Genomic DNA, 25705 nt, shown 5'->3' with positions numbered 1-25705 from the left:
GTGTTGTTTGATGCAAGAAAACACTTCACAAAATAAGGTTAATTATTATTACCATACCATTATTACAGAGAATCAGACAAATTGCTACCCTCTGCCTATTGGCTACTTCGCTTACTCAAGCCTGTCTCAAAATACAACACTGCCCCTTTAAGACAGAAAACAAATGCTCTTTACCTGACTTGCTTTTCAAAGATGGCTAGAAATGCACACATTTTGTGCTCTTGTAGGAAGCAACCACTCCCCCATTGCTGACTAGAAATGAGCTATAACTGGGCTAATAACTCAATTACATGTGGCTACACGCAGCTCTCGCTTTGATCTCAAAACAAACGCATCTAATCGCCACCACTCATGCTGTAAACACAGTCCATATATGGCAATGGTCTACTTGCATATAGGGATACTGCAGCTCTGATTGTTTATGCCACACTGGTCTGTAGAGAATGGGCTGAGTCTTGCCTCTCAATGCAATAGAATCCTACTCCGGTGCGTTCTGCATACAAGAAAATCTCTTGCATAGTTAGTTTTGCATACTAAGTCTTTAATAGTCCGTTTTGTTTCGGTATGTTGCATTGAAAGTGGCTAATGTTGGCAATACCCACAGTAGAGGGAAACGATGATAGTGTTAACTAAATGGGAAAACTAGGAAGTTAATTAAAGTTCCAATCTCGTGCTTCTCTGCGTGGGCTGATATTTCTTCTGCTTGGCAGTCCCGTGGGAGCTGCGTACCCGTGCAGCTTAGAGGGAACATTGCACTTTACTGCATCTATGGTCAACGTGGAGCTTAGAAACAAACAAATCTCCCCCAGCAGGGACTGCCATCCAGAAGATACAGCATGTGGATGGTGTAACTCACCACCAGTGGGGCGGAGGCCTGTCCGTCCAGGCCCAACCAAAGGAGGTCCAGGGGGCTTCAGGGTGTCGCCCGTCTCGCCTGGTGGTCTGAGGTCACTAGGGGCAGTGGGCTTCTGCTGCTGGAGGAGACCAGGGGAGAGATGAGCACACTAACAGCTGTCAATCCCAACTAAAACCACCACCACACTCACAGCATAGCAGATGATTAATTTAGCCCCACACTATGATATTAAATTAAGAAAGCGTCCCAGTGATTGCTTCCACGTTGCCGTGCATCATCATTCCTAATATGGATGATAGCCTCAGATGGCTGGCTGCTGATTAGAACACAGAGGATGCCAGTCAGCCAGCCAGCCAGCCAGTCAGCGAGCCAGCCAGCCGGCCAGTCAGCCAGCCAGCCACACAGAGACTCATTTAAAATAAAACATTAGGCAGCAAAGGGACAGTTGCTCCAAATAAGAACCTCAGAAAAAAAACAGATGTGAGATGAGGTTATGGGAGGAGAGGGGAGAGCAACGCAAATAAAACCCTGTGGCAGCTAACTGTATAATAAAAATGAAAAGGCAGTATAAATAGATATGATAGGATAATAAATAGAAATGACAGCTTTATAGGGCCCTCCAGTTACATTCGATGAGACAGGGATAGGAGAGAGGGAATTAAAAGAGATGTAGAGGAGAGAGAGTTGGAGTGAGGGGAGAGGCTGTAAATCTCCAGGAGTCCCGGTGGCCAGGGTTGGCTACAGAGTCACTAAACAGAGACACAGAGGACCTCAGTCAGGGAGCCATATTTCCTGATGAAGTACCTGTATGTAAGATATTTATCCTCGCATGGTGGAGCAGTACCATGGTGGAGCAGTACCATGGTGGAGCAGTACCATGGTGGAGCAGTACCATGGTGGAGCAGTACCATGGTGGAGCAGTACCATGGTGGAGGAGTACCATGGTGGAAAAATACATGTTTAGGGAAAAAGGTCTGACCTCATGGTTCGATTTCCATGTCAAAGCAGAACGTGGAGGAACCCAGGGACCTTTTTTGTTGCCCTTTGTCAATGTCTTTCACTGTGCAAGCAGTGTGTGACACAGGAGAAAATATAATTATCATTTGGTGGGTGCTTATATTTATCCTATTTCACACGTGTGAAATGGAAATGTGTTTTTTGCATATCCCACACTCCCTGAGACACCCTTGGAGTGTGGGGTCACGGCCAGGGTCTGCCATTATCAATTAGGGTTAAGTGCCTTGCTCAAGGGCACATTGGCATATTTTTCACCTTATCAGCTTTTCTGTTACTGGCCCAACGCTCTAACCGCTAGGTTACCTGCCACCCTGATATGTAGCTACTAGCGGTAAATAACTTCTTATTCATCACACAGCGTTCCAGAGCACAGGCAAGGTAGAGCCTGCTGCTGAAATGTCACTCTACAGTAAGTCAGATGTCAGGCAGCATGGCAGACATGGAGGGATGAAGGGAGAGATGAGGGGAGAGATGGAGGGATGAGGGGAGAGATGAAGGGATGAGGGGAGAGATGGAGAGATGAGGGGAGAGATGGAGGGATGAGGGGAGAGATGGAGGGATGAGGGGAGAGATGGAGGGATGGAGGGATGAGGGGAGAGATGGAGGGATGGAGGGAGAGATGAGGGGAGAGATGGAGGGATGAGGGGAGAGATGAAGGGATGAGGGGAGAGATGGAGAGATGAGGGGAGAGATGGAGGGATGAGGGGAGAGATGGAGGGATGGGGGGAGAGATGGAGGGATGAGGGGAGAGATGAAGGGATGAGGGGAGAGATGGAGAGATGAGGGGAGAGATGGAGGGATGAGGGGAGAGATGGAGGGATGAGGGGAGAGATGGAGGGATGAGGGGAGAGATGGAGGGATGAGGGGAGCGATGAGGGGAGAGATGGAGGGATGAGGGGAGAGATGGAGGATGAGGGGAGAGATGAAGGGATGAGGGGAGAGATGAAGGGATGAGGGGAGAGATGGAGAGATGAGGGGAGAGATGGAGAGATGAGGGGAGAGATGAAGGGATGAGGGGAGAGATGGAGAGATGAGGGGAGATATGGAGGGATGAGGGGAGATATGGAGGGATGAGGGGAGCGATGAGGGGAGAGATGGAGGGATGAGGGGAGAGATGATGGGAGAGATGGAGGGATGAGGGGAGAGATGAAGGGATGAGGGGAGAGATGGAGGGATGAGGGGAGAGATGAAGGGATGAGGGGAGAGATGGAGAGATGAGGGAGAGATGGAGGGATGAGGGGAGCGATGAGGGGAGAGATGGAGGGATGAGGGGAGAGATGAGGGGAGAGATGGAGGGATGAGGGGAGAGATGGAGAGATGAGGGGAGAGATGGAGAGATGAGGGGAGAGATGGAGGGATGAGGGGAGAGATGAAGGGATGAGGGGAGAGATGGAGAGATGAGGGGAGAGATGGAGGGATGAGGGGAGAGATGGAGGGATGAGGGGAGCGATGAGGGGAGAGATGGAGGGATGAGGGGAGAGATGAGGGGAGAGATGGAGGGATGAGGGGAGAGATGGAGTGGAGAGATGGAGGGATGAGGGGAAGGATGAGGGGAGGGATGGAGGGGAGAGATAGAGGGATGAGGGGAGAGATGGAGGGGAGAGATGGAGGGATGAGGGGAGAGATGGAGGGATGAGTGGAGGGATGAGGGGAGAGATGTAGGGATGAGAGGAGGAAAGGAGAGGAGATGCAGGTCATACCTGAGGTAGGAGACTGTTGGAAGACTGTTGGGCTGTAGCGTTCCCATCTGGAGAGACAGGATAGACAGCAGTTAGTTAGGTCATCATGAGTAAGGTAGTAAAATTATCATATTTAATTTCTATTCAATTTAGTTTAGTTTATCTCAAGACTTCCAGGGATGATATTATGCAAAGTGAATTGGAAAGGGAAGTATAATAAAGCTCATGTTTTATGCATATGGTATTATGGGGCGGCAGGTAGCTTAGTGGTTAAGAGCATTGTGCCAGTAACCGAAAGGTCGCTGGTTCTAATCCCCGAGCCGACTAGGTGAAAAATCTGTAGATGTGCCCTTGAGCAAGGCACTTAACCCTATTTGCTCCTGTAAGTCGCTCTGGATAAGAGCGTCTGCTAAATGACCAATTATTTTATAATTATTATGGGTAGTATTGGAGACAATGGCCAGACAGACACTCAGACAGACACTTAAAACAGTGAGAAGAGCAGACAATTAAGCAGCCAGCAAAGACTTCCTCAAACCAACCCATTAAACATCTTAACAACATTATGGAGGAATGCAAGTCAAGGACTGGACGTCATCTAGTAAAAGGGGAAGTGATTACATCAGCAATCAGACTCTCCACATTCATTCCTATGACACTGTTTAGTGACACACCATTCATTTATTAGGAATGTGACAGAACAGAAAGCCTGGGGGACTGTTTAAAAACATCTATATCAACAGACAGGGACTCCAATGGGCTGTTAATTCAATCCCATTTAATCCAATGAAACGCAGTGTCATTCAAAAGCCAAAGCTAAGAAATGAGTCCTCTGATACAGCATGGACCATCCTGAGTAGGATATCCTACATTAGCATATTCCAAGCTCTCTTCTACTGATGGTGTTGAGGTTAAACCTTAGCTGTATTTCAGGTAAAGGGTTACTACCAGAGTGGAAGCAGGAGGGGTTTAGGGAGTGGTTGGGAAACTGACCCTTGCTCCATTCCATCCCTGGTGTAATGCTGCTAGGAATGAAGGGTCACACTTTACAAAGCACCAGGGAGGGGGGCATGTGGGTGGAGCGGGGGAGAGGTTGCAAGTGCTCCTTATTCCTCAGGTTGAAGGAGCAATGTTTTATCGCACATCATTTTCCATCAATCAGGAACCATGAAGGGATTTGAATATCATCCTTGATCCAATCCAAACCACTTTCTACACCCCTTGTCCTCCCTGTAAGGGTGTTGTACCTTTCTGGGATGGGGGGTCCAGCGCAGACTGGGAGACTTTGGTCTGGGCGGACAGCAGCAGTTCATACGTGTGATCCTCCTGCTCTGTCTCCCCCCTCTCATCGATGCTGCTGTTAGTGTATAGGGCCTGTGAGGGAGAGAGGGGAGACAGGGTCAACATAGTACAGAACACCCATACCACCTCTGTTAGGCTTGTGTAGCATTAATCTCAGACTGTCCTGTGATGCTGAGGACTCCTACAGTGAGATAAATCACTCCACAGTGCTCTCTCAGGGTTGTACTAGATCCTAAGGTTATCTACACAGTCCTTAGCTCGTTCCTCACACACAAAACTAGCAGGAACTAATTGATTGCTTTGGCCAAAAGTAACGGAAAGGAAAGGGAAAGGAGGATACCTAGTCAGTTGCACAACTGAATGCATTCAACCAAATGCGTCTTCTGCATTTAACCCAACCATTGCAACATAGTCCTTCAAAAAGGAGCTTTAATTACCATATATACTGACCTCTGAGCTAAGCTCCTCTTCATGGCCTGGGGCAGGTTGGGATTGGTGAGCCAGCCGGTCTTTCTGTAATTGACAAACAGAGAACGAAATCACTGATTGTGCTTAGACTGTGCTCAGACATTCGGTTGACACATATCTTGAAGTAGGAGGTCGGCTGAACTGGAGCCTTGAATTCAAACATAGATTTTTGCTTTAACACTAGAAAAGCTGAGAGCGCATCATGTGGACGCAAAACGAATGTACATTTTTAATTATACATTCCATTTTTGTAATGTCCCCCCCGCGTCCTTGACTTTTCCTAAATAAGTCTATATAACACACCGTAATTTTTTGAATCTGAATATCACAAGCAGAATGTGTTATAAACAGTTGTCTTTTTTTTTTTGCCTGCCCTCATTCACTGGCAGTCAGCCTGCACAGCTGATAATGGCCCATCAAAACTACACCTAAACTATACTCACCAGCCAGTTTATCGGGTACACCCATCTAGTACCGGGTCGGACCCCCCTTTGCCTCCATGCTGACGCGATGGCATTACGCAGTTCCTGCAGATTGGATGGGGGTTCATGCTGTGAACAGCCCGTTCCATCTCATCCCAAAGATGCTCTATTGGGTTGAGGTCTGGGGAATAAGCAGGCCACTCAAGTAAACTGAACTCGCTGTCATGTTCCAGGTGATGTTTTTCCACTCCTCAATTGTCCAGTGTTGGTGATCACGTGCCCACTGGAGCCACTTCTTCTTGATTTTAGCTGATAGGAGTGGAACCTGGTGTGGTCGTCTGCTGCAATAGACCATCCGTGACAAGGATCGACGAGTTGTGCGTTCCGAGATGCAGTTCTGCGCACCACTGTTGTACTGCACCGTTATTTATCTGTTTGTTGTCCGTCTGTTAGCTTGCACGATTTTTGCCATTCTCCTTTGACCTCTCCCATCAACAAGCTGTTTTTACACACAGGAATGCCGCTGACTGTATGTTTTTTTGTTTGTCGCACCATTCTCAGTAAAGCCTAGACACTGTTGTGCGTGAAAAGCCCTCGGGCCTTTTTGGCAGAATGACCGCGATTCCATGCACTCCCTACATGCACTCGCAACATTCAAAGCGCAGTAATATATTTAATCTCTAAATACGCCATTCTGTTCTTTTGAAATGCATTATCTTAGTTTCATAATGTTCCTTAAGACTTGCCCCTAACAAATTAATAATGCATTTTCTTTCTGATAATTTTTATTTAATGGATTTTAACACTTGAATTGTGGTGTTTTAGTGGTTTTTCATTTGTACATATAGCCTACAGTTACATAAGCGAATGAAAATGCTACTGTGTTCTTTGAAACACATTTTCTTTCGTAGTGTAATGTTACCTAAGACCTTCATAAACACAACCAAATGATTATATGAAATGTATTTATTAGACTGTTAGAATGTTGACGTCCAAAAGACTCGTCATTGTCCCAGGCTTTTCTAGTGTTAAAGAGATATGCTGTCATAATTTCGAAATTCAGTCCACTCAACAACAATTAAATGCAGAGAACTATTGCCCTCTAGTGGAGAACAAATATTTTAGATGCCCAGCCACGCAAACCTCTTGAGTCACATGTTGTGTGTTTCTGTGGTGGAAGGCAGAGTTCCAACCAACCTTTCCGGCTTCACTGTCAGGCCGTCCAGAGTCCCTGTCGGAGGACTTCCCGCTGGCCAGGCTGTCTAGAGAGTGACAGGAGGTGGCCTCAAACAGAGCCTCATACGGGCTCTCCTCCTCAGGCCCCGGGGCCAGCCCCGAGAGCAGCTCACTCACCACCTCCATCTCACCTACAACACACACACATTTTAACACACATATTGATACACATTCTTCTACAGGTGAACATTCACAGCATCACACAGGTAGACATCCTTGGCTGGTGGTTACATGTTAACACCATATCCTCAAACAGCTCACATAACTTGAGGTTTTCTGTATAGATATGACATACCTTTTTTCCTCGGACCAGGGCTCTCATTAGGCGGAGGGAGAGGGGGAGGAGGCAAGTCTAAAACAGGGGGATTTCCTGACATATGACCTGCAGAGAAATAAGGAAGAAAAGTAATAATATCATTAGTCAGATAAAACACTTTTTGAAATCAGTTTGAGGTCAAGGTCATCTTTCTTTATAATCCCATAGGGAACCATTGATCTCTGTATTTATTACCACGGATTAGAGCTGCTATCTGCCGGCTCTTCTGAGAGGGCATCTCTCTGACAGTGTCCAGCGCAGTCAGGCCCTTGTTGTCCACCATGTTCACATTAACCCCTGGAGCAGGACGGCCAGGGAGGAGAGAGGGAGTAGACACAGAGGACAGAGCAGGGGATTAGGGGAGGAGAGACAGACGAGCAGGGGGTTATTTCTGCATTATTCAGTGGATATAAACGTGTTGTGTTGTATCTTATAAGCATGTTGACTAAATGGAGGCATCAGTGTCTGACCTGCCCTCAGAAGTTTCTGCACCACGTCAGTCTTCCCAAAGAGAGCTGCTTCATGGAGGGCACTGCCCTTCTCCGTCTGCAGAGAGACAACAAACACACCATAATCAAAACAGTGCTGATGCTGAGCAATAACAAAACATGTAGAGACACCAAAGTAGACTCCCGGCCAGCAACATACACCACAGCAGAGGTCAGATCTCTAACCCGAACCCTCCCTGCTGAGAGGAACAGGTGAAGACCTGCTATCTAGACCGCCACAATGCTTTGATTCTGATTCCACTCCTCTCATCTTGGTCAGCTAGGACATACAGCTTAAGGCTAAACCAGCAGGATACTTCCTGAACAAACAGAACAGGTTTGATCAGCGTGAAATAGAAGTTTGGCTTTTGGTTATTTATACCCTGCCGGCCACCACCCCTGTGTGTTTTGCTATGGAGAATTATTTGATTGAGGAATCAAAGCAGATCATTTTCCAGCTCATAGCGCCATGCTAAAGGAAACCTGCAGGAAGCAGGACCTGAATGATTCTTGGTGGCCCAGACCTGCTACAGAGCAGAGATGAGAAGAGGTAGGACACGATAAATGGATGGCATAGTCTGGTATAAGGATGGGAGAGGGCCAAAAGCCCCCTTTAACACTGTCTATGTAGCCTAAATAAAGAGCTCAAGAGGTTTGAGTCAAAAGCCTATGAGTGTGTAGGCCTAAATGCTGCAAACAGACTATCAAATCATACCACATGGTGTGTACACAAAATAACATTATGGACACATTCAGTCTCTATATATCCACACAACTACACTCTCACACCAACTGATCATTAAGCATGCAGGAGACACCACAGACCCAGTGTTCTCCGCAGTCCTCACCTCGTAGTTTATGTCCATGCCAGCGTCCAGCAGTACCTCCACCACGGCCAGGTGTCCGTTGCGTGACGCCAGGTGCAGCGGCGTGTGTTTCTTGGTGTTGCAGCTGAGCAGGTTGGGGTGGGCGGTGAGCAGCAGCTTGACCACCTCTAGCCGGCCGTAGAGCGCCGCCAGGTCCAGCGGCGTCTCAAACTTGTTGTTCCTCATGGTGGGGTCGGTCAGCTCCTCTAGCAGCAGACGCACCACCTGGGTGTGGCCGTACTGGGCGGCACAGTGGAGGGGGGTCTCGTTGTCATTGTTCTGTTGGAGGAGGGAGGAAGGGGGACCAGAAAGGAAAGGGGAGGAATGGGAGGCAGGGGGTGAACATCCACATAGAGGAGGTTGAGAAAGAGGTAGAGGGGGTGGATATCAGGAAGAAGGGAGGGAGGGTGGGAGGGAGGGAGGGTGGGAGGATTAAGTGAGTCATGGTCCAGCTTCCAGAAAGCAGTGATTGAGGACTCATGATTGTGTCACTTAGGTTATGCCAATCAGCGCTTAGCAACCACCACATAAGCCAATATGTCTAAAGGTCACAGAAGAGCACCAATCAGGAATACGAGGCCGAAGGGAAGCGCTGGCTAGCTAAGAGAAAGGGATGCTGGGAGAATACTGGGGAGTGGGGACTGAAGTAGAACTGTCTAACACCTGCTTCTTATATAAATGTGACGAAAGGACAATCTGTTGACATTTAGGAAAGACACACTTCTGTGATGACAATATGTCATGTGTTGCTTGGTTGTTTAAGTATCTGCTTCTTGCAGACAGAGATAGGGGTGACCACCAGTGTGAAAGAGGTGAGTGTTGTGGTGACAGACACAAAGTGTGGTGAGTGTGATCCATGCAGTGCTTCACATGCAGAGGCATATGTTACCAGGGTGACCCAGCGAGATACAGTACTAGAGGGACACGGCTCATATGTCAATACAATCTGTGGTCCTGAGAGCAGAACAGTGGATGGATGAGGAACTGGCTTGTCTAGTAACAGAGACATGATGGCAATACTGAGGCCAAAGGTCTGACTGCACATGGAGACACACAGACTATGAGTGCAATGGACGGAATAAATATATATTTTTAAATAGAGATAATCTCCTAGCGCAGAGAGCAAGGATAAAACCTATTATGTTAACTATAACAACTTTATAACAATATTATAACAAACACAGCTTTTACACTCAAAAAGCAACCACACTACGATGCTGAGTTAGTCGCAACATATGCTGTAGCCAAATGTAATCTCTATATCATATTGAGAGAATATCAGAGATAATATCAGAACAATGTGGGAGAGGATCAGACATATGTTCACATTGTAACATGTTAACAGAATCACAAACGTCATATCTAGCTTATGTCAGCAGCATATTCAGTAGAGTGGACTACCACCAGCAGCCAGAAGAGGGCGTACAATACAGCCTGATAGATCAGCGGAGACAAAATAATGGTCTTAATAACCAATCAATATCCAACTCAGAACAATTTATATGTAATGACACTTTATTCTCTCTCACATTCATCACAAAGGGAATTTGATGCTAGGTCATATTCCTAGAAGGGCAGTCTGGGAACACTAGCTAACACACAGAACTTTCCAATGTCATCTCAGTGGCTGACAACACTAGCAGTATGCTGTGTACAACAGGTCTGACAACATACAGGTTTGATGGTTTGTAAACACAATACAAACCTAAAGGTAATGAATGAATAACTGTTGTAAGGAGACCAACCATAAACACCCCAAGGCTAGCTACTCTGTGCCAGTCAACAACAATTGTGTACCAGGGTGTGGCAACAATGCCAGCCTGCAACATGCCCTGAGTGCCAGTCATGCTACAGCCACCTAGAAGCAGCCGACAGCTGGCAGGAGAATACCCACACACTGTGTGCCAGGTTGGGTCACTCCCTGGAGGAGGAGGAGCCAGCTGAGCCTTTATTCTGCCGTTAGAGGCAGGATCATGGAGACGGGGTGAGGGTGGGGGTAAGTGGAAGGTTACAGGGCCCCTCCCCTCTGACTAACACAAAGATCAGCAGGTGTCTACTGCTGAATTGTTCAAGGTACTGAGAGAGAGAGAGAGAGAGAGAGAGAGAGAGGACTACACTGGCAAAGACAGGTTACAGCTAAAGCTGAAAGAAAGCAGGAGGAGAAAGAAAAAATTATGATCCGAGCCAGGGGGAAACCAAACAACACCTGCCTTTCTGGATAGACGGGGACAGAGAGGCAGGAAGAGAGAGAAGGGGACAGAGAGGCAGGAAGAGAGAGACGGGGACAGAGAGGCAGGAAGAGAGAGACAGGGACAGAGAGGCAGGAAGAAAGAGACGGGGACAGAGAGGCAGGAAGAGAGAGAAGGGGACAGAGAGGCAGGAAGAGAGAGTTCGGGGACAGAGAGGCAGGAAGAGAGAGTTCGGGGACAGAGAGGCAGGGAGAGAGAGACGGGGACAGAGAGGCAGGGAGAGAGAGACGGGGACAGAGAGGCAGGAAGAGAGAGACGGGGACAGAGAGGCAGGAAGAGAGAGTTCGGGGACAGAGAGGCAGGGAGAGAGAGACGGGGACAGAGAGGCAGGAAGAGAGAGACGGGGACAGAGAGGCAGGAAGAGAGAGTTCGGGGACAGAGAGGCAGGGAGAGAGAGACGGGGACAGAGGCAGGGAGAGAGAGACGGGGACAGAGAGGCAGGGAGAGAGAGACGGGGACAGAGAGGCAGGAAGAGAGAGTTCGGGGACAGAGAGGCAGGGAGAGAGAGACGGGGACAGAGGCAGGGAGAGAGAGACGGGGACAGAGAGGCAGGGAGAGAGAGACGGGGACAGAGAGGCAGGAAGAGAGAGTTCGGGGACAGAGAGGCAGGGAGAGAGAGACGGGGACAGAGGCAGGGAGAGAGAGACGGGGACAGAGAGGCAGGAGAGAGAGACGGGGACAGAGAGGCAGGGAGAGAGAACGAGGACAGAGAGGCAGGGAGAGAGAGACAGGGACAGAGAGGCAGGAAGAGAGAGTTCGGGGACAGAGAGGCAGGAAGAGAGAGACGGGGACAGAGAGGCAGGAAGAGAGAGTTCGGGGACAGAGAGGCAGGAAGAGAGAGACGGGGACAGAGAGGCAGGAAGAGAGAGTTCGGGGACAGAGAGGCAGGGAGAGAGAGACGGGGACAGAGGCAGGAGAGAGAGACGGGGACAGAGAGGCAGGGAGAGAGAGACGGGGACAGAGAGGCAGGAAGAGAGAGTTCGGGGGACAGAGAGGCAGGGAGAGAGAGACGGGGACAGAGGCAGGAGAGAGAGACGGGGACAGAGAGGCAGGGAGAGAGAGACGGGGACAGAGAGGCAGGGAGAGAGAGACGAGGACAGAGAGGCAGGGAGAGAGAGACAGGGACAGAGAGGCAGGGAGAGAGACGGGGACAGAGAGGCAGGGAGAGAGAGACGGGACAGAGAGGCAGGGAGAGAGAGACAGGGACAGAGAGGCAGGGAGAGAGACGGGGACAGAGAGGCAGGGAGAGAGAGACGAGGACAGAGAGGCAGGGAGAGAGAGACAGGGACAGAGAGGCAGGGAGAGAGACGGGGACAGAGAGGCAGGGAGAGAGAGACGGGACAGAGAGGCAGGGAGAGAGAGACTGGGACAGAGAGGCAGGGAGAGAGAGACTGGGACAGAGAGAGAGAGGGGCTCTGTTCACAAACACAAACAGACCCCACAGAGCCCCAGGACAACAACAACACAATTAGACCCAACCAAATCATGAGAAAACAAAAAGAGAATTACTTGACACATAAGAAAGAATTAACAAAAAAAACTGAGCAAACTAGAATGCTATTTGGCCCTAAACAGAGAGTACACAGTGGCAGAATACCTGACCACTGTGACTGACCCAAACTTAAGGAAAGCTTTGACTATGTACAGACTCAGTGAGCATAGCCTTGCTATTGAGAAAGACCACCGAAAGCAGACCTGGCTCTCAAGAGAAGACAGGCTATGTGCACACTGCCCACAAAATGAGGTGGAAACTGAGCTGCACTTCCTAACCTCCTGCCAAATGAATGACCATATTAGAGACACATATTTCCCTCAGATTACACAGATCCACAAAGAATTCGAAAACAAACCCAATTTTGATAAACTCCCTTATCTACTGGGTGAAATACCACAGTGTGCCATCACAGCAGAAAGATTTGTGACCTGTTGCCACAAGAAAAGGGCAACCGGTGAAGAACAATCACCATTGTAAATACAACCCATATTTATGTTTATTTATTTTCCCATTTGTACTTTAACTATTTGCACATTGTTACAACACTGTATATATACATAACATGACATTTGAAATGTCTTTATTCTTTTGGAACTTCTGAGTGTAATGTTTACTGTTAATTTTTATTGTTTATTTCACTTTTGTTTACTATCTACTTCACTTGCATTGGCAATGTTAACATACGTTTCCAATGCCAATAAATACCTTAAATTGAATTAAATTGAAATTGAATTGAGGGACAGGGAGAAAGAGGGACAGGGAGAGAGAGGGACAGGGAGAGAGAGGGACAGGGAGAGAGAGGGACAGGGAGAGAGAGGGACAGGGAGAGAGAGGGACAGGGAGAGAGAGGGACAGGGAGAGAGAGGGACAGGAGAAAGAGGGAAAGGGAGAGAGAGGGACAGGGAGAGAGAGGGACAGGGAGAGAGAGGGACAGGGAGAGAGAGGGACAGGGAGAGAGAAGGACAGGGAGAGAGAGGGACAGGGAGAGAGAGGGACAGGCTGAGAGAGGGACAGGGAGAGAGAGGGACAGGGAGAGAGAGGGACAGGGAGAGAGAGGGACAGGGAGAGAGAGGGACAGGGAGAGAGAGGGACAGGGAGAGAGAGGGACAGGGAGAGAGAGGGACAGGGAGAGAGAGGGACAGGGAGAGAGAGGGACAGGGAGAGAGGGGACAGGGAGAGAGAAGGACAGGGAGAAAGAGGGACAGGGAGAGAGAGGGACAGGGAGAGAGAGGGACAGGGAGAGAGAGGGACAGGAGAGAGAGGGACAGGGAGAGAGAGGGACAGGGAGAGAGAAGGACAGGGAGAGAGAGGGACAGGGAGAGAGAGGGACAGGGAGAGAGAGGGACAGGGAGAGAGAGGGACAGGGAGAGAGAAGGACAGGGAGAGAGAGGGACAGGGAGAGAGAGGGACAGGCTGAGAGAGGGGCAGGCTGAGAGAGGGGCAGGCTGAGAGGGGCAGGCTGAGAGGGGCAGGCTGAGAGGGGCAGGCTGAGAGGGGCAGGCTGAGAGGGGCAGGCTGAGAGGGGCAGGCTGAGAGGGGCTTGGTCTGGCCTTGTGTGAGCTGCACTAAACAAACACAATAAAGACCACGGAGCAGAAGAACACTCCAAAACTAAAAGCCTGCTAGGGTTTTGCCAGTTAAGGTTTGGGATTTGACTAATTGTTCCTTCCTGCTTATCCTCTGTGTTTTTGGTCTAAATTAAGGTTTGGCTCTCTCGTTCTTTGTTTCTCTCTCTGTCTCCCTCTCTCTCCGTCTCGGTTTCTCTCTCTCGCCATTTGCTGCAGGGGCATGGCGCGACCATCGGTGACGCACCGTCAACTGTTTTGTCATCACAAGCTTTGTAAATAGATGTAACTCCCAACTGTTAGATGCCGGCTACTTCAGAGGAACATGTTTTATAGCCTTGGGTATACAGGTTTACTTGCACAGCCTGGATAAATCTGCCATAACAATATCCAAATAGAAACCAGCTTCACCCTGTATGTGCGCTGGCTAACTGCCCTGATTATGGCCTATTGAATTCTGCCTGCAAAAACCAAGACTTCCTCAAGACTTACAGCAAAAGGGGAGAGAGATTTGCCATAGCATGAACACATGATCAGTGTCTAGTTTTAAGACACCAAAAATCACATCACCAATGAAGTCTGACACTCCAGAGGATCCCCTCCTCTCCGTCTCAGTGGTGTGGCCAGTGATGTTCGTTCTGTGGTTGTGAGTCTGACAACATCTGATCATATTAGCCATGGCTGGCCTCTCCGGTGGCCGCAGCAGAGCAAAGCGCAGGGTGAGCAGCATGAATCAGACCTTCCCTGTGCCGCCTCCACCACTCCACACAGCCTACTGCACAGGGGTCCACGTGAGCCTGCAAACCAACAGCTGTTCAAACGCTAACATAACAAAGTAGAGGGCCACACGCACTCCGGTCCTGGTCATCCACAGGGCAGAGTTGACTGATGTGATGGGCAGCTACAATCAAGAGAAGGATTAGTACCCTAGTATGTATTCCTGGATAGTACACAGTATGAAGCCTGTGTGAACAACAGTGGTAGATTCCACAATAGCATGGTACAATGATAAATGGGCCTTCGTCCTAATCTAGACTCCAGTGCGTGTCAGGCACACTCAGATTAAAGTGCTTTCTCAGATTAAAGCTCAACATAACACTAACCAGGAACATCTGGAGACTAGGCCTAACCTCTGCACTGTTGTGATGCCAGTCACACTAGAATGTTCCAGTTCCGGAAGAGAAGAAACGTGCTGCAGTTTGACTGTGTGTAGGGCTACTGGCTGAGATGCTAACGAGGAGCGACTAGTGACCTCTGGCATGTAATGTGCTCGCTGGGCTGGCGGAGCGTGGGATAGGAGGGGTTACGTCACGCTCTACCCTCTGGTTAAAGGGGAAGGGGGGTGAGGGATGGAGGGGCAGGCAGCTGTTGTGGCCACTGGGCCACAGGGTTGCCCACACACTGCACGCGACTGCTCGTAGTATGCACACAGAATTGTAAATCCCTGTTTTTCACATGTCCACACATATAATGCGAGAAAGACACACGAGGCAAGCTCATCTCAAATGGCTGGAGACTGAAGATAGCAGATAGGTTGCCTGGCTACCCAAACTCCTTGCTCCGGCCAAACGCTACGCCACGCCCACGGACGATAGTTTCTTTTCCAGAGCCAGAATTAACGTGGGTAAAGCAGCGTTTTGAAAATTCGTCATTGGCTTTGATACTTTGATTTGTTAGAGATGATCCAATCGCTGATGACTTTGTTTTGTCCAACAACCTTCATTTTGACATCACCACAAACGCCTTCAACGATGGCAGTCTCAGACTGAAGTATGTAGCGAACACAGTTTGAGTCGTCAGGCAAGTAGATAGTAGCTTTCTCCAGCATCTCTCTCTCCTCCCCCACTGCCCTCAAGCAACAACTCTATCTACAGCAGAAAACCAGGCGTATGCTGGATGTGATTATGCATAAAGGATGAAGGGAAAGAAACCTGTCCATCAAATAGCTTCAATTCCATGTGTGATTCGAGCATTTAGTATCTGCATGGATGCATGTAGGAATGTTGAAGGAGATATGAGGGAGAAAATGGGCTGGTGTCGGATGTGATGTGTGGCAGTAGACAGAGATGGACACAGGGGCTAAGCTAAAGCCAATGAGAACGCTAACAGACTGTGGGGCAGTGTGCCCACAGAGCAGTGGGGCGAGCATATCCTCCCCTCCTCAGACAAGCTGGCCCTTCCGATTAGGAGGCAAAGTCTTTTTTTTTTTAAAGGCACATTGCATTGTCATTCAATATTAGCTTTCATACCTGGTGTGAATCGCAGCATGACTGAAATTCCACACTGTTCCCTTTTTAGGTTCTCTGGTGTTATTTTCAGGGCACTGTCAGGCTACAGCAAGCAGTGTTTATGTATTACACTGTGTGTTTAACTTAGTGCCATCTCATTCTCCCTCTGTGTAGTATAAAGCTGGGAAGCTGGGTGCATGACTGTGTGAAGGCCAACCATCTGAAGGTACAGCACATTTTGTTAGACAGGTGACCTATATTGGAGACGGAGGACTGTTAGACTTGCAGCTTTGACATATTTCAAGAGCAGTAACGCACGTTCCTCGAAAATACCACTACTATCAGACACCAGGCTTTTTCGATGGAAAACATTGTTTTAAATATAGGAGCAGGGAAATTATGACTAAGTGTTACATTTTATTTTTATATTTTGTGCCCTAGGGAGGATCTCCCTGGGGACACAATCAAGCTTCCATGATCAATCGCTTTTCCTTATTGGGGCAATATCAGAATATCATCAAGTGGCAGGCCCATTAGAGATAGTAACACTGGGAGAGCGTTGCAGCAACACTTAATAAACATTACAGCTAGGCAGCACTAGGGCCAGGAGGACAGAGAGAGGGGCTGTTTGAGCTGTGTCCAGGCTGAGCTACAGTGCTTCCCTGAGGGGGAGAGCCTGCACTTAAAGCCCCCTCCTCCTCCATAAACCCATGCCCACAACCACCCCTCCCATCTCTAGCTAGCCAACTCCATGACACACACCCCTATCTTCTCTCCTGCTCCGTGTTCCACTGGGTCAGTCACTGCTGCTGCAAGACCAATCAGCCGTGACACCGTTACCATGACAACATCCCACCTCTCCCTTGCTCTCTTCCACAGTGGTGCAGACTCACAGGCAGAAAAACAGAGAGAGGGAGAGACAAACACACTGAGCAGCGAGCACAGCACGCTCTGCCTGACATTGATGCAAAGAGACTGGTACACAGAAAAGCTCCCTCTCCTCGGAAGACATTTCTCCGGTTGTTACAAAAACACTGAGATGTTAGGAACACAAAGGCTCTTTTGGGGGACCCAGAGAGAGATCCACAGTCACATGATGCCATCACCATCACTGCCAGAGCATCCATCCAGCCTGCATCCATCCATGTTTCTGATTTATTCATAACAGCTTATCCATTATTTAGGTCTACTGTGGCCAGGTATTGGACCCCATACTACTGTATTCCAAAACCAACAGAGAAGCTAACCCCCACAGACGACAACTGGTCAGTCTGACAACTAAACCACATCCTAAACGTTTACATTAAGAGGAGCAATAATTATACAGCACTAGAGGACATGTAAAACATATGCTGCATGTCGCTTTAAGGCACCCAAAGCTAAGAGGCTTAAGTTAGCGCTGAAGAAATGTGACACCATTTAAAAAATAGTTTGATTTCCAAATGCTTTCCTCAAAACACAAGCTTTGAACTCTCAACACTCCAGTGATGGTGTTAGCCTCAATTTGATGTTAAGGTAACATTGCCTCTGTCAGTATGATAAATGAAGTGTTAATGGTGAAGTTCAGTAGTTCAAAATCTTTGGGGGAAAGACTATCTGACTGAAGCTTGACTGTCTAAGCGTGAATGATGCTTCTACACATACAGTAGGACGTAATGACCCTAGACAAACATGAGCACATACACGTCTAGAGCAAACTCAAGGTAAAATGTAGGAGAAACACCAAGGAACACACACAGGTCAGAAATGACTGACACGTAACACCTACAGTTGAAGTCGGAAGTTTACATACACCTTAGCCAAATACATTTTATACTTCGTTTTTCACAATTCCTGAAATGTAATCCTAGTAAAAATTCCCTGTCTTAGGTCAGTTAGGATCACCACTTTATTTTAAGAATGTGAAATGTCAGAATAATAGTAGAGAGAATTATATATTTCAGCTTTTATTTCTTTCATCACATTCCCAGTGGGTCAGAAGTGTACATACACTCAATTAGTATTTGGTAGCATTGCCTTTAAATTGTTTAACTTGGGTCAAACTTTTCGGGTAGCCTTCCACAAGCTTCCCACAATAAGTTGGGTGAATTTTGGCCCATTCCTCCTGACAGAGCTGGTATAACCGAGTCAGGTTTCTATGCCTCCTTGCTCGCACACGATTTTACAGTTCTGCCCTCAAATTTTCTATAGGATTGAGGTCAGGGCTCTGTGATGGCCACTCCAATATCTTGACTTTGTTGTCCTTAAGCCATATTGCCACAACTTTGGAAGTATGCTTGGGGTCATTGTCCATTTGGAAGACCCATTTACGACCAAGCTTTAACTTCCTGACTGATGTCTTGAGATGTTGCTTCAATATATCCACATAATGTTCCTTCCTCATGATGCCATCTATTTTGCAAAGCACCCCCACAGCATGATGCTGCCACCCCCGTGCTTCACGGTTGGGATGGTGTTCTTCGGCTTGCAAGCATTCCCCTTTTTCCTCCAAACATAACGATGGTCATTATGGCCAAACAGTTCTATTTTTGTTTCATCAGACCAGAGGACATTTCTCCAAAAAGTACGATCTTTGTCCCCATGTGCAGTTGCAAACTGTAGTCTGGCTTTTTTATGGCGGTTTTGGAGCAGTGGCTTCTTCTTTGCTGAGCGGCCTTTCAGATTATGTCGATATAGGACTTGTTTTAGTGTGGATATAGATACTTTTGTACCTGCTTCCTCCAGCATCTTCACAAGGTCCTTTGCTGTTGTTCTGGGATTGATTTGCACTTTTCGCACCAAAGTACGTTAATCTCTAGGAGACAGAACGCGTCTTCTTCCTGAGCGGTATGACGGCTGTGTGGTCCCATGGTGTTTATACTTGCGTACTATTGTTTGTACAGATGAACGTGGTACCTTCAGGCGTTTGGAAATTTCTCCCAAGGATGAACCAGACTTGTGGAGGTCTACAATTTATTCTGAGGTCTTGGTTGATTTCTTTTGATTTTCCCATGATGTCACGCAAAGAGGCACTGAGTTTGAAGGTAGGCCTTGAAATACATCCACAGGTACACCTCCAATTGACTCAAATGATGTCAATTACCCTATCAGAATCTTCTAAAGCCATGACATAATTTTCTGGAATTTTCCAAGCTGTTTAAAGGCACAGTCAATTTAGTGTATGTAAACTTCTGACCCACTGGAATTGTGATACAGAGAATTATAAGTGAAATAATCTGTCTGTAAACAATTGTTGGAACAATTACTTGTGTCATGCACGAAGTAGATGCCCTAACCGACTTGCCAAAACTATAGTGTATGTAAATTTCCGACTTCAACTGTGTGTCATTGAAATCACATTGCATCCATTCTATGTTGTGGTTCTGTCCCCAAGGGACTAATTGTCCCCCACAATAAAATCGGGGAGGGGACTGTGGATCGGTCTCCGTCCGTCCGCCTTCCGTCCATCTGTTCGTACGTTAGTCACATGCGATATCTCAGACAGCACTGGCCCGATTTTGACGAAACTTGGGTGAATGATGCGTCTTGCCATAGAGATCCAGCATTTACTAGATTACACTGATTGGCCCACGGCGGGAGCTATAGTAATTAACTGAAATTTGTCACACCAGAGAGGAAGAAGCGAAGCGAGAGGGATAACTGGGCCCAAAATCTGTCTACTCCAGCAGGTGGCGTTTTGTTTTTTTTGCTCACCAAGCGAGGAGTTTTTGCATGGAGGTCAATGAGAGTGTCAAATTTGGTTAACAAAAAATGTAATGGCTTGTTTGCAACGTGTGGTTTATTTAATCTAATAGAAGAAGTTTCATAGTGCTTAGGTTGTTACAAGTGTACAGATATAAGTAGGACACGTGACATCCCAACAACTTTGAGAAAAAAAACTTTATATCGGAGTTATGCCTGTTGTTCACAAGCATATCTGCCCTCTCATTGGCTAGAATGGTGCCACCTGATCTTGCCTCCCCCCGACTGCCTTCTAGTCTGAGTAAGTCTCTTTAAGTAACATTCCACTCCTTGCCACACGTTGTCATTGCCAACGACTTTGGCACATGACATGGAGTACAGTGAGTAGATTAGCTAAAGAGACTGGTACCCAGGATAAATGCCTTCCATTTTGTAAGAATATTTTTTTTTCATTGTTAGAGCGGCCACTTGAATCTGGTCAACATAATGGATAATCTGTGGTCACACACAATAACAGAAATGTGTTAGTCACACGCATCATTTGTGGGGGACGACATGTTTACTGTTGCCTGTTGCCTTGTTCATATTTACAACTAATGAGAGAGGATGGTCCCAAAGAGACATACAGAGTCCTTCAACGTCATGTGACTGTATAAACAGGAAAACTGACTATGGAACACAACAGCAGTAGTACTAATAACATTGCAAATCCACCTTTCCAATTCTTCTCAGTTACCAGAAGGTGAAAGTTTCTAGGGAGAAAACCCCAAGAAATCACAAGAAATGTACCCAGAAAAAGTGAAAGCAAGTCCCCTTATCTCTGCAACAGACTGCCAGTGCAAGCTAAGCAAGAATCAAACCCAAGCATCAAACCCAGGAATGGCGAAGAGATTTTGTGCAACAACTAGTTGTGTGAGTACAATGGAAGCAGGAAAGAGAATAATAGGGAAGCAGCAGCCTTCTGAGCATCTGTCTGTCTGTCTGGCTGGGTGGGTACACACCTTGGCATTAATATGCAGGTCAAAGGGCCCACAGCGTTTCAACTCTTTGTGCTCTACAGAGGAGCTCTAGGAGGGAAGAAAAATGAAGCAATGGTTTTTCACTCACACACAGGCAATGCATGACAGTCAGTTGCAAGAATGAGTCAAAATACATTAATCGAAATATGAACAAAGTTGAGTTAATGAACAAACAGATGTCATGAACAGGCATAGAGATGGCCGAGAGAAATGACACAAAATGAGCTGATAATGGATCAGAGGATTATTCCAATAACATGACTCCAAACAGTGAGAGTCTAATAAACTCTAATGTCTCTGGAGGACTACTGGTAAGTACTAGAGTGAAGTCGTACTTCATCAATAGCATCTTAGCTCTATGGCTATGATTGAATGTGTTCCATTGCCTCATAATGGGTCATTTCTGCCCAAATGGTAAAGATACTAAACATGAGATCACAGACAGGACAGTGTAAAGACTGAAGGTGCTGCTGGTGGCTGTGCAGTGGGCAGTCTCTACACACCATGCCTGGACTTAATACATTACATATCAAACAGAACAATGTATTAGTTGAAACATGACACATTCACTTTGCTGGCGTCAAGTCACTTCAAGACAAATATTAGTGCAGTCAAACTCATGATGCAATGCAGTTATTGTGTATGGTCTTGCACTGAAAGAACAAGCCCCGTCCTACTGTCATTTGTATTCAAAAATATATATATTCTCAAAAAAGGCAAATGGTTTCTGCAAACCACAGACAGAGCGAGATGAGGAACACTATCCACAATGTACTCAGTTAAAAATACATTCTATAGAAATTAGCACAGTAAGGTAAATACTATACAGTGAGCTGTATAGGCTAGATGTCCATCTTTAATACTGCATGTGACAGGGACTGGGTGTAACACTAAAGTTCACCGACTCTAGTTAACAGGGGAAGTAATGAAGGGTTATGGGGTGTTAACTGCACCCGACCTGTTCCTTCCTTCACACTGCTACACAGATCAGATAAAAAACACCTCTACTCTGAGCAGAGGAAGACAGATTCATCAAGGCATAAGGGGAACACATGGAGAGTGAGAAGGAACAGGGAGCTACACGTAGCAGGGGGGGGAAGTCAGACCTGCTCGTTGAGTTTGGGATGTGAGGGGCCTTGGTGAATGAGCAGCCTGACGATCCGTTGGTCCCCCTTCCATGCGGCCAGGTGCAGGGGGTAGCAGCCCTTATTGTCAGCGATGTTGGTCAAGGCCTCATTACGTAACAGTGCCTCCACAACCTCACTGTGGAATGGACAGGCAGACATTGTCAGAAGAGTTAAACATTATGTAGGCTATGTCATTATTAACCACACAAATATGGCATTTCCCACTAGCTGACCTCAGGCACACTTTTGTCAGTTAATCTAAACTCCCATGACAACAGAGCAGAACTAGCTCTAGATCTACCTGTGTCCGTTTAGGGCTGCGTGGTGTAGAGGAGTGTATCCAGTGCTGTCCACACAGTTCACATTAGGTCCCCTCCAGATACTGTGGGGAGAGAGAGAGGGAATATTAGATCATATAACAGTATAATGCATCTGAGGGAAGAGCCTAAAGCTAGTGTGAGCAAAGAGAGACAAGTTCAGTAGGCAAACGTTGTGAAATGTTGCAGATAGAAACGGCAGATCCCAGCCCCTCAGTGTCACTGGCAGTCATGCTGCATTGTAAGTTGTGTACGATGGTTCACAGCCTATCCCAGCCCAGGTTCACAGCCCAGCCCAGGCCAGCTCACTCCCAGGTGGGAGGCGTTCCCTGAGGAATTGAACCACAGCACTGAGTGAGAGGGGAAGGAATGAGGAAGCATGGGCCAAGCCAGTAGCACTAGGCAGCGGAGGACGGAGGGGGTTGGTATGTACACACACCCACACTAAGACACTGCAGGAGGGCAGTAAGGTTGGTGTCATCAGGGGTAGACTTAGTGATTTGGAGGCCCCAGGCAGAAGCCAGTCTTTGGCTCCACCATGTCTACTGAACAAAATCATGGCAACTGAACGTAGAGCTGTTCGGAGCCGGCTCCTTTAGGTGAACAAAGCAAAATGAAAAGGCTAACTGAAAAGACTTGAAATGCCCTTCACTAGTAAAGGTATTTGCGTCACCACATAGAACAGCGGTGGGCAATAATCATGGCTTGAGGGCAACATCAGTATTTCAAAATTCAACAGAGGGCCGCAAATAATTTTTTCTGACCGATTTGTTTGTCAACATCAATTTGCGGGCCAGATTATAATAAATTAATAGGCCTATAGGCTACAGGTCCATTATAATTTCTACATACAGTAGGCCTACTTTCTATCTGGTTTTAGTTAGTTGGGATGCACTGATGTGGAAATTCTGGGCCAATACCAATATCTGATATTTTCTTTGCAATATCGACCAATACCTATGTAAAAAAAAATATATATACATACACAGTGGGGAAAAAAGTATTTAGTCAGCCACCAATTGTGCAAGTTCTCCCACTTAAAAAGATGAGAGAGGCCTGTAATTTTCATCATAGGTACACGTCAACTATGACAGACAAATTGAGAAAAATAAATCCAGAAAATCACATTGTAGGATTTTTTATGAATTTATTTGCTAATTATGGTGGAAAATAAGTATTTGGTCACCTACAAACAAGCAAGATTTCTGGCTCTCACAGACCTGTAACTTCTTCTTTAAGAGGCTCCTCTGTCCTCCACTCGTTCCCTGTATTAATGGCACCTGTTTGAACTTGTTATCAGTATAAAAGACACCTGTCCACAACCTCAAACAGTCACACTCCAAACTCCACTATGGCCAAGACCAAAGAGCTGTCAAAGGACACCAGAAACAAAATTGTAGACCTGCACCAGGCTGGGAAGACTGAATCTGCAATAGGTAAGCAGCTTGGTTTGAAGAAATCAACTGTGGGAGCAATTATTAGGAAATGGAAGACATACAAGACCACTGATAATCTCCCTCGATCTGGGGCTCCACGCAAGATCTCACCCCGTGGGGTCAAAATGATCACAAGAACGGTGAGCAAAAATACCAGAACCACACGGGGGAACCAAGTGAATGACCTGCAGAGAGCTGGGACCAAAGTAACAAAGCCTACCATCAGTAACACACTACGCCGCCAGGGACTCAAATCCTGCAGTGCAAGACGTGTCACCCTGCTTAAGCCAGTACATGTCCAGGCCCGTCTGAAGTTTGCTAGAGTGCATTTGGATGATCCAGAAGAGGATTGGGAGAATGTCATATGGTCAGATGAAACCAAAATATAACTTTTTTGGTAAAAACTCAACTCGTCGTGTTTGGAGGACAAAGAATGCTGAGTTGTATCCAAAGAACACCATACCTACTGTGAAGCATGGGGGTGGAAACATCATGCTTTGGGGCTGTTTTTCTGCAAAGGGACCAGGACGACTGATCCGTGTAAAGGAAAGAATGAATGGGGCCATGTATCGTGAGATTTTGAGTGAAAACCTCCTTCCATCAGCAAGGGCATTGAAGATTAAACGTGGCTGGGTCTTTCAGCATGACAATGATCCCAAAAACACTGCCCGGGCAACGAAGGAGTGGCTTCGTAAGAAGCATTTCAAGGTCCTGGAGTGGCCTAGCCAGTCTCCAGATCTCAACCCCATAGAAAATCTTTGGAGGGAGTTGAAAGTCCGTGTTGCCCAGCGACAGCCCCAAAACATCACTGCTCTAGAGGAGATCTGCATGGAGGAATGGGCCAAAATACCAGCAACAGTGTGTGAAAACCTTGTGAAGACCTACAGAAAACGTTTGACCGGTGTCATTGCCAACAAAGGGTATATAACAAAGTATTGAGAAACTTTTGTTATTGACCAAATACTTATTTTCCACCATAATTTGCAAATAAATTCATTAAAAATCCTACAATGTGATTTTCTGGAGAAAAAAAATCTCATTTTGTCTGTCATAGTTGGCGTGTACCTATGATGAATATTACAGGCCTCTCTCATTCTTTTTAAGTGGGAGAACTTGCACAATTGGTGGCTGACTAAATACTTTTTTCCCCCACTGAGATATATATACACACATTATGGCCTTTTTAACCATTCTAGCACAGATACAAACTGCAACAAAATGTCTATGTTCATGAGGCTAATAAGAAAATATGTAAAATGACTTCAATATGGGAAAGGTGTAACAATTTTTATTTATATCAAAAAGTGATTGAAATCCATCAGAGAGGTATTGGAAAGTTTGGGGAAACATCAGGGAAAATACTCGGGTAATAATTGTGTGTAGAAAAAAAGATATGCATTGTTTTCAATTGCGGTTTTGTCACAGTCCCTTCTAACGTGTGCTGCGCAGCTTGTAAGCATCGTAAAGGGAAATAGAAGATGTGTTCCTGAGAGTCTTAGCTTTCAGCAATGTGGTCATAATAGCTAATAGACCCCAACCATTCAAAATCTAGAGCCAAATGTTAAGGAAGAAAACAGAATCCACTCCGATTGTCATAACCAGAGAAGGTCACAACTGCGAAGGCAAGATAACAGATAAATTATGTATTATTATTATTATTTATTGCACTTTTACCACTTTTTCTCACCAATTTCGTGATATCCAATTGGTAGTTACAGTCTTGTCCCATCGCTGCAACTCCCGTACGGACTTGGGAGAGGCGATGGTCGAGAGCCATGCGTCCTCCGAAACATGAACCTGCCAAGCCGCACTGCTTCTTGACACACTGCTCGCTTAACCCGGAAGCCAGCCACACCAATGTGTCGGAGGAAACACCGTACAACTGGCGACCGAAGTCAGCTTGCAGGCGCCCAGCCCGCCACAAGGAGTCGCTAGAGC

At 46.9% G+C, this 25705-nt stretch overlaps 1 protein-coding gene across 7 annotated transcripts in view; it reads right to left on the bottom strand.

The window, feature by feature from the left end:
* The window catches only part of LOC121538479 (ankyrin repeat and SAM domain-containing protein 1A-like), a 117716-nt gene that overhangs the window by 68287 nt on the left and 23724 nt on the right, over positions 1-25705 (bottom strand). For 4 of the 7 annotated variants that reach the window (XM_045207023.1, XM_045207021.1, XM_045207025.1 and 1 more), the window contains exons 2-13: positions 22316-22396; positions 21994-22150; positions 20870-20935; positions 8633-8929; positions 7767-7842; positions 7492-7593; positions 7276-7362; positions 6942-7111; positions 5305-5367; positions 4800-4926; positions 3574-3620; positions 857-974 (exon numbers count right to left, since the gene is read on the bottom strand). In XM_045207023.1, coding sequence (XP_045062958.1) covers positions 857-974; positions 3574-3620; positions 4800-4926; positions 5305-5367; positions 6942-7111; positions 7276-7362; positions 7492-7593; positions 7767-7842; positions 8633-8929; positions 20870-20935; positions 21994-22150; positions 22316-22396 — 1391 coding nt within the window. The remainder of the gene's footprint in view (positions 1-856; positions 975-3573; positions 3621-4799; positions 4927-5304; positions 5368-6941; positions 7112-7275; positions 7363-7491; positions 7594-7766; positions 7843-8632; positions 8930-20869; positions 20936-21993; positions 22151-22315; positions 22397-25705) is intronic. The other 3 variants (XM_045207026.1, XM_041846522.2, XM_045207022.1) reach the window with 2 other exon arrangements.

Source organism: Coregonus clupeaformis, chromosome 24 (assembly GCF_020615455.1).
Source record: "Coregonus clupeaformis isolate EN_2021a chromosome 24, ASM2061545v1, whole genome shotgun sequence".
In the NCBI taxonomy this organism is placed as follows: domain Eukaryota; kingdom Metazoa; phylum Chordata; class Actinopteri; order Salmoniformes; family Salmonidae; genus Coregonus; species Coregonus clupeaformis.
Note: the sequence above shows the minus strand (reverse complement) of the source record. Positions and strands in the feature narration are given on the sequence as shown.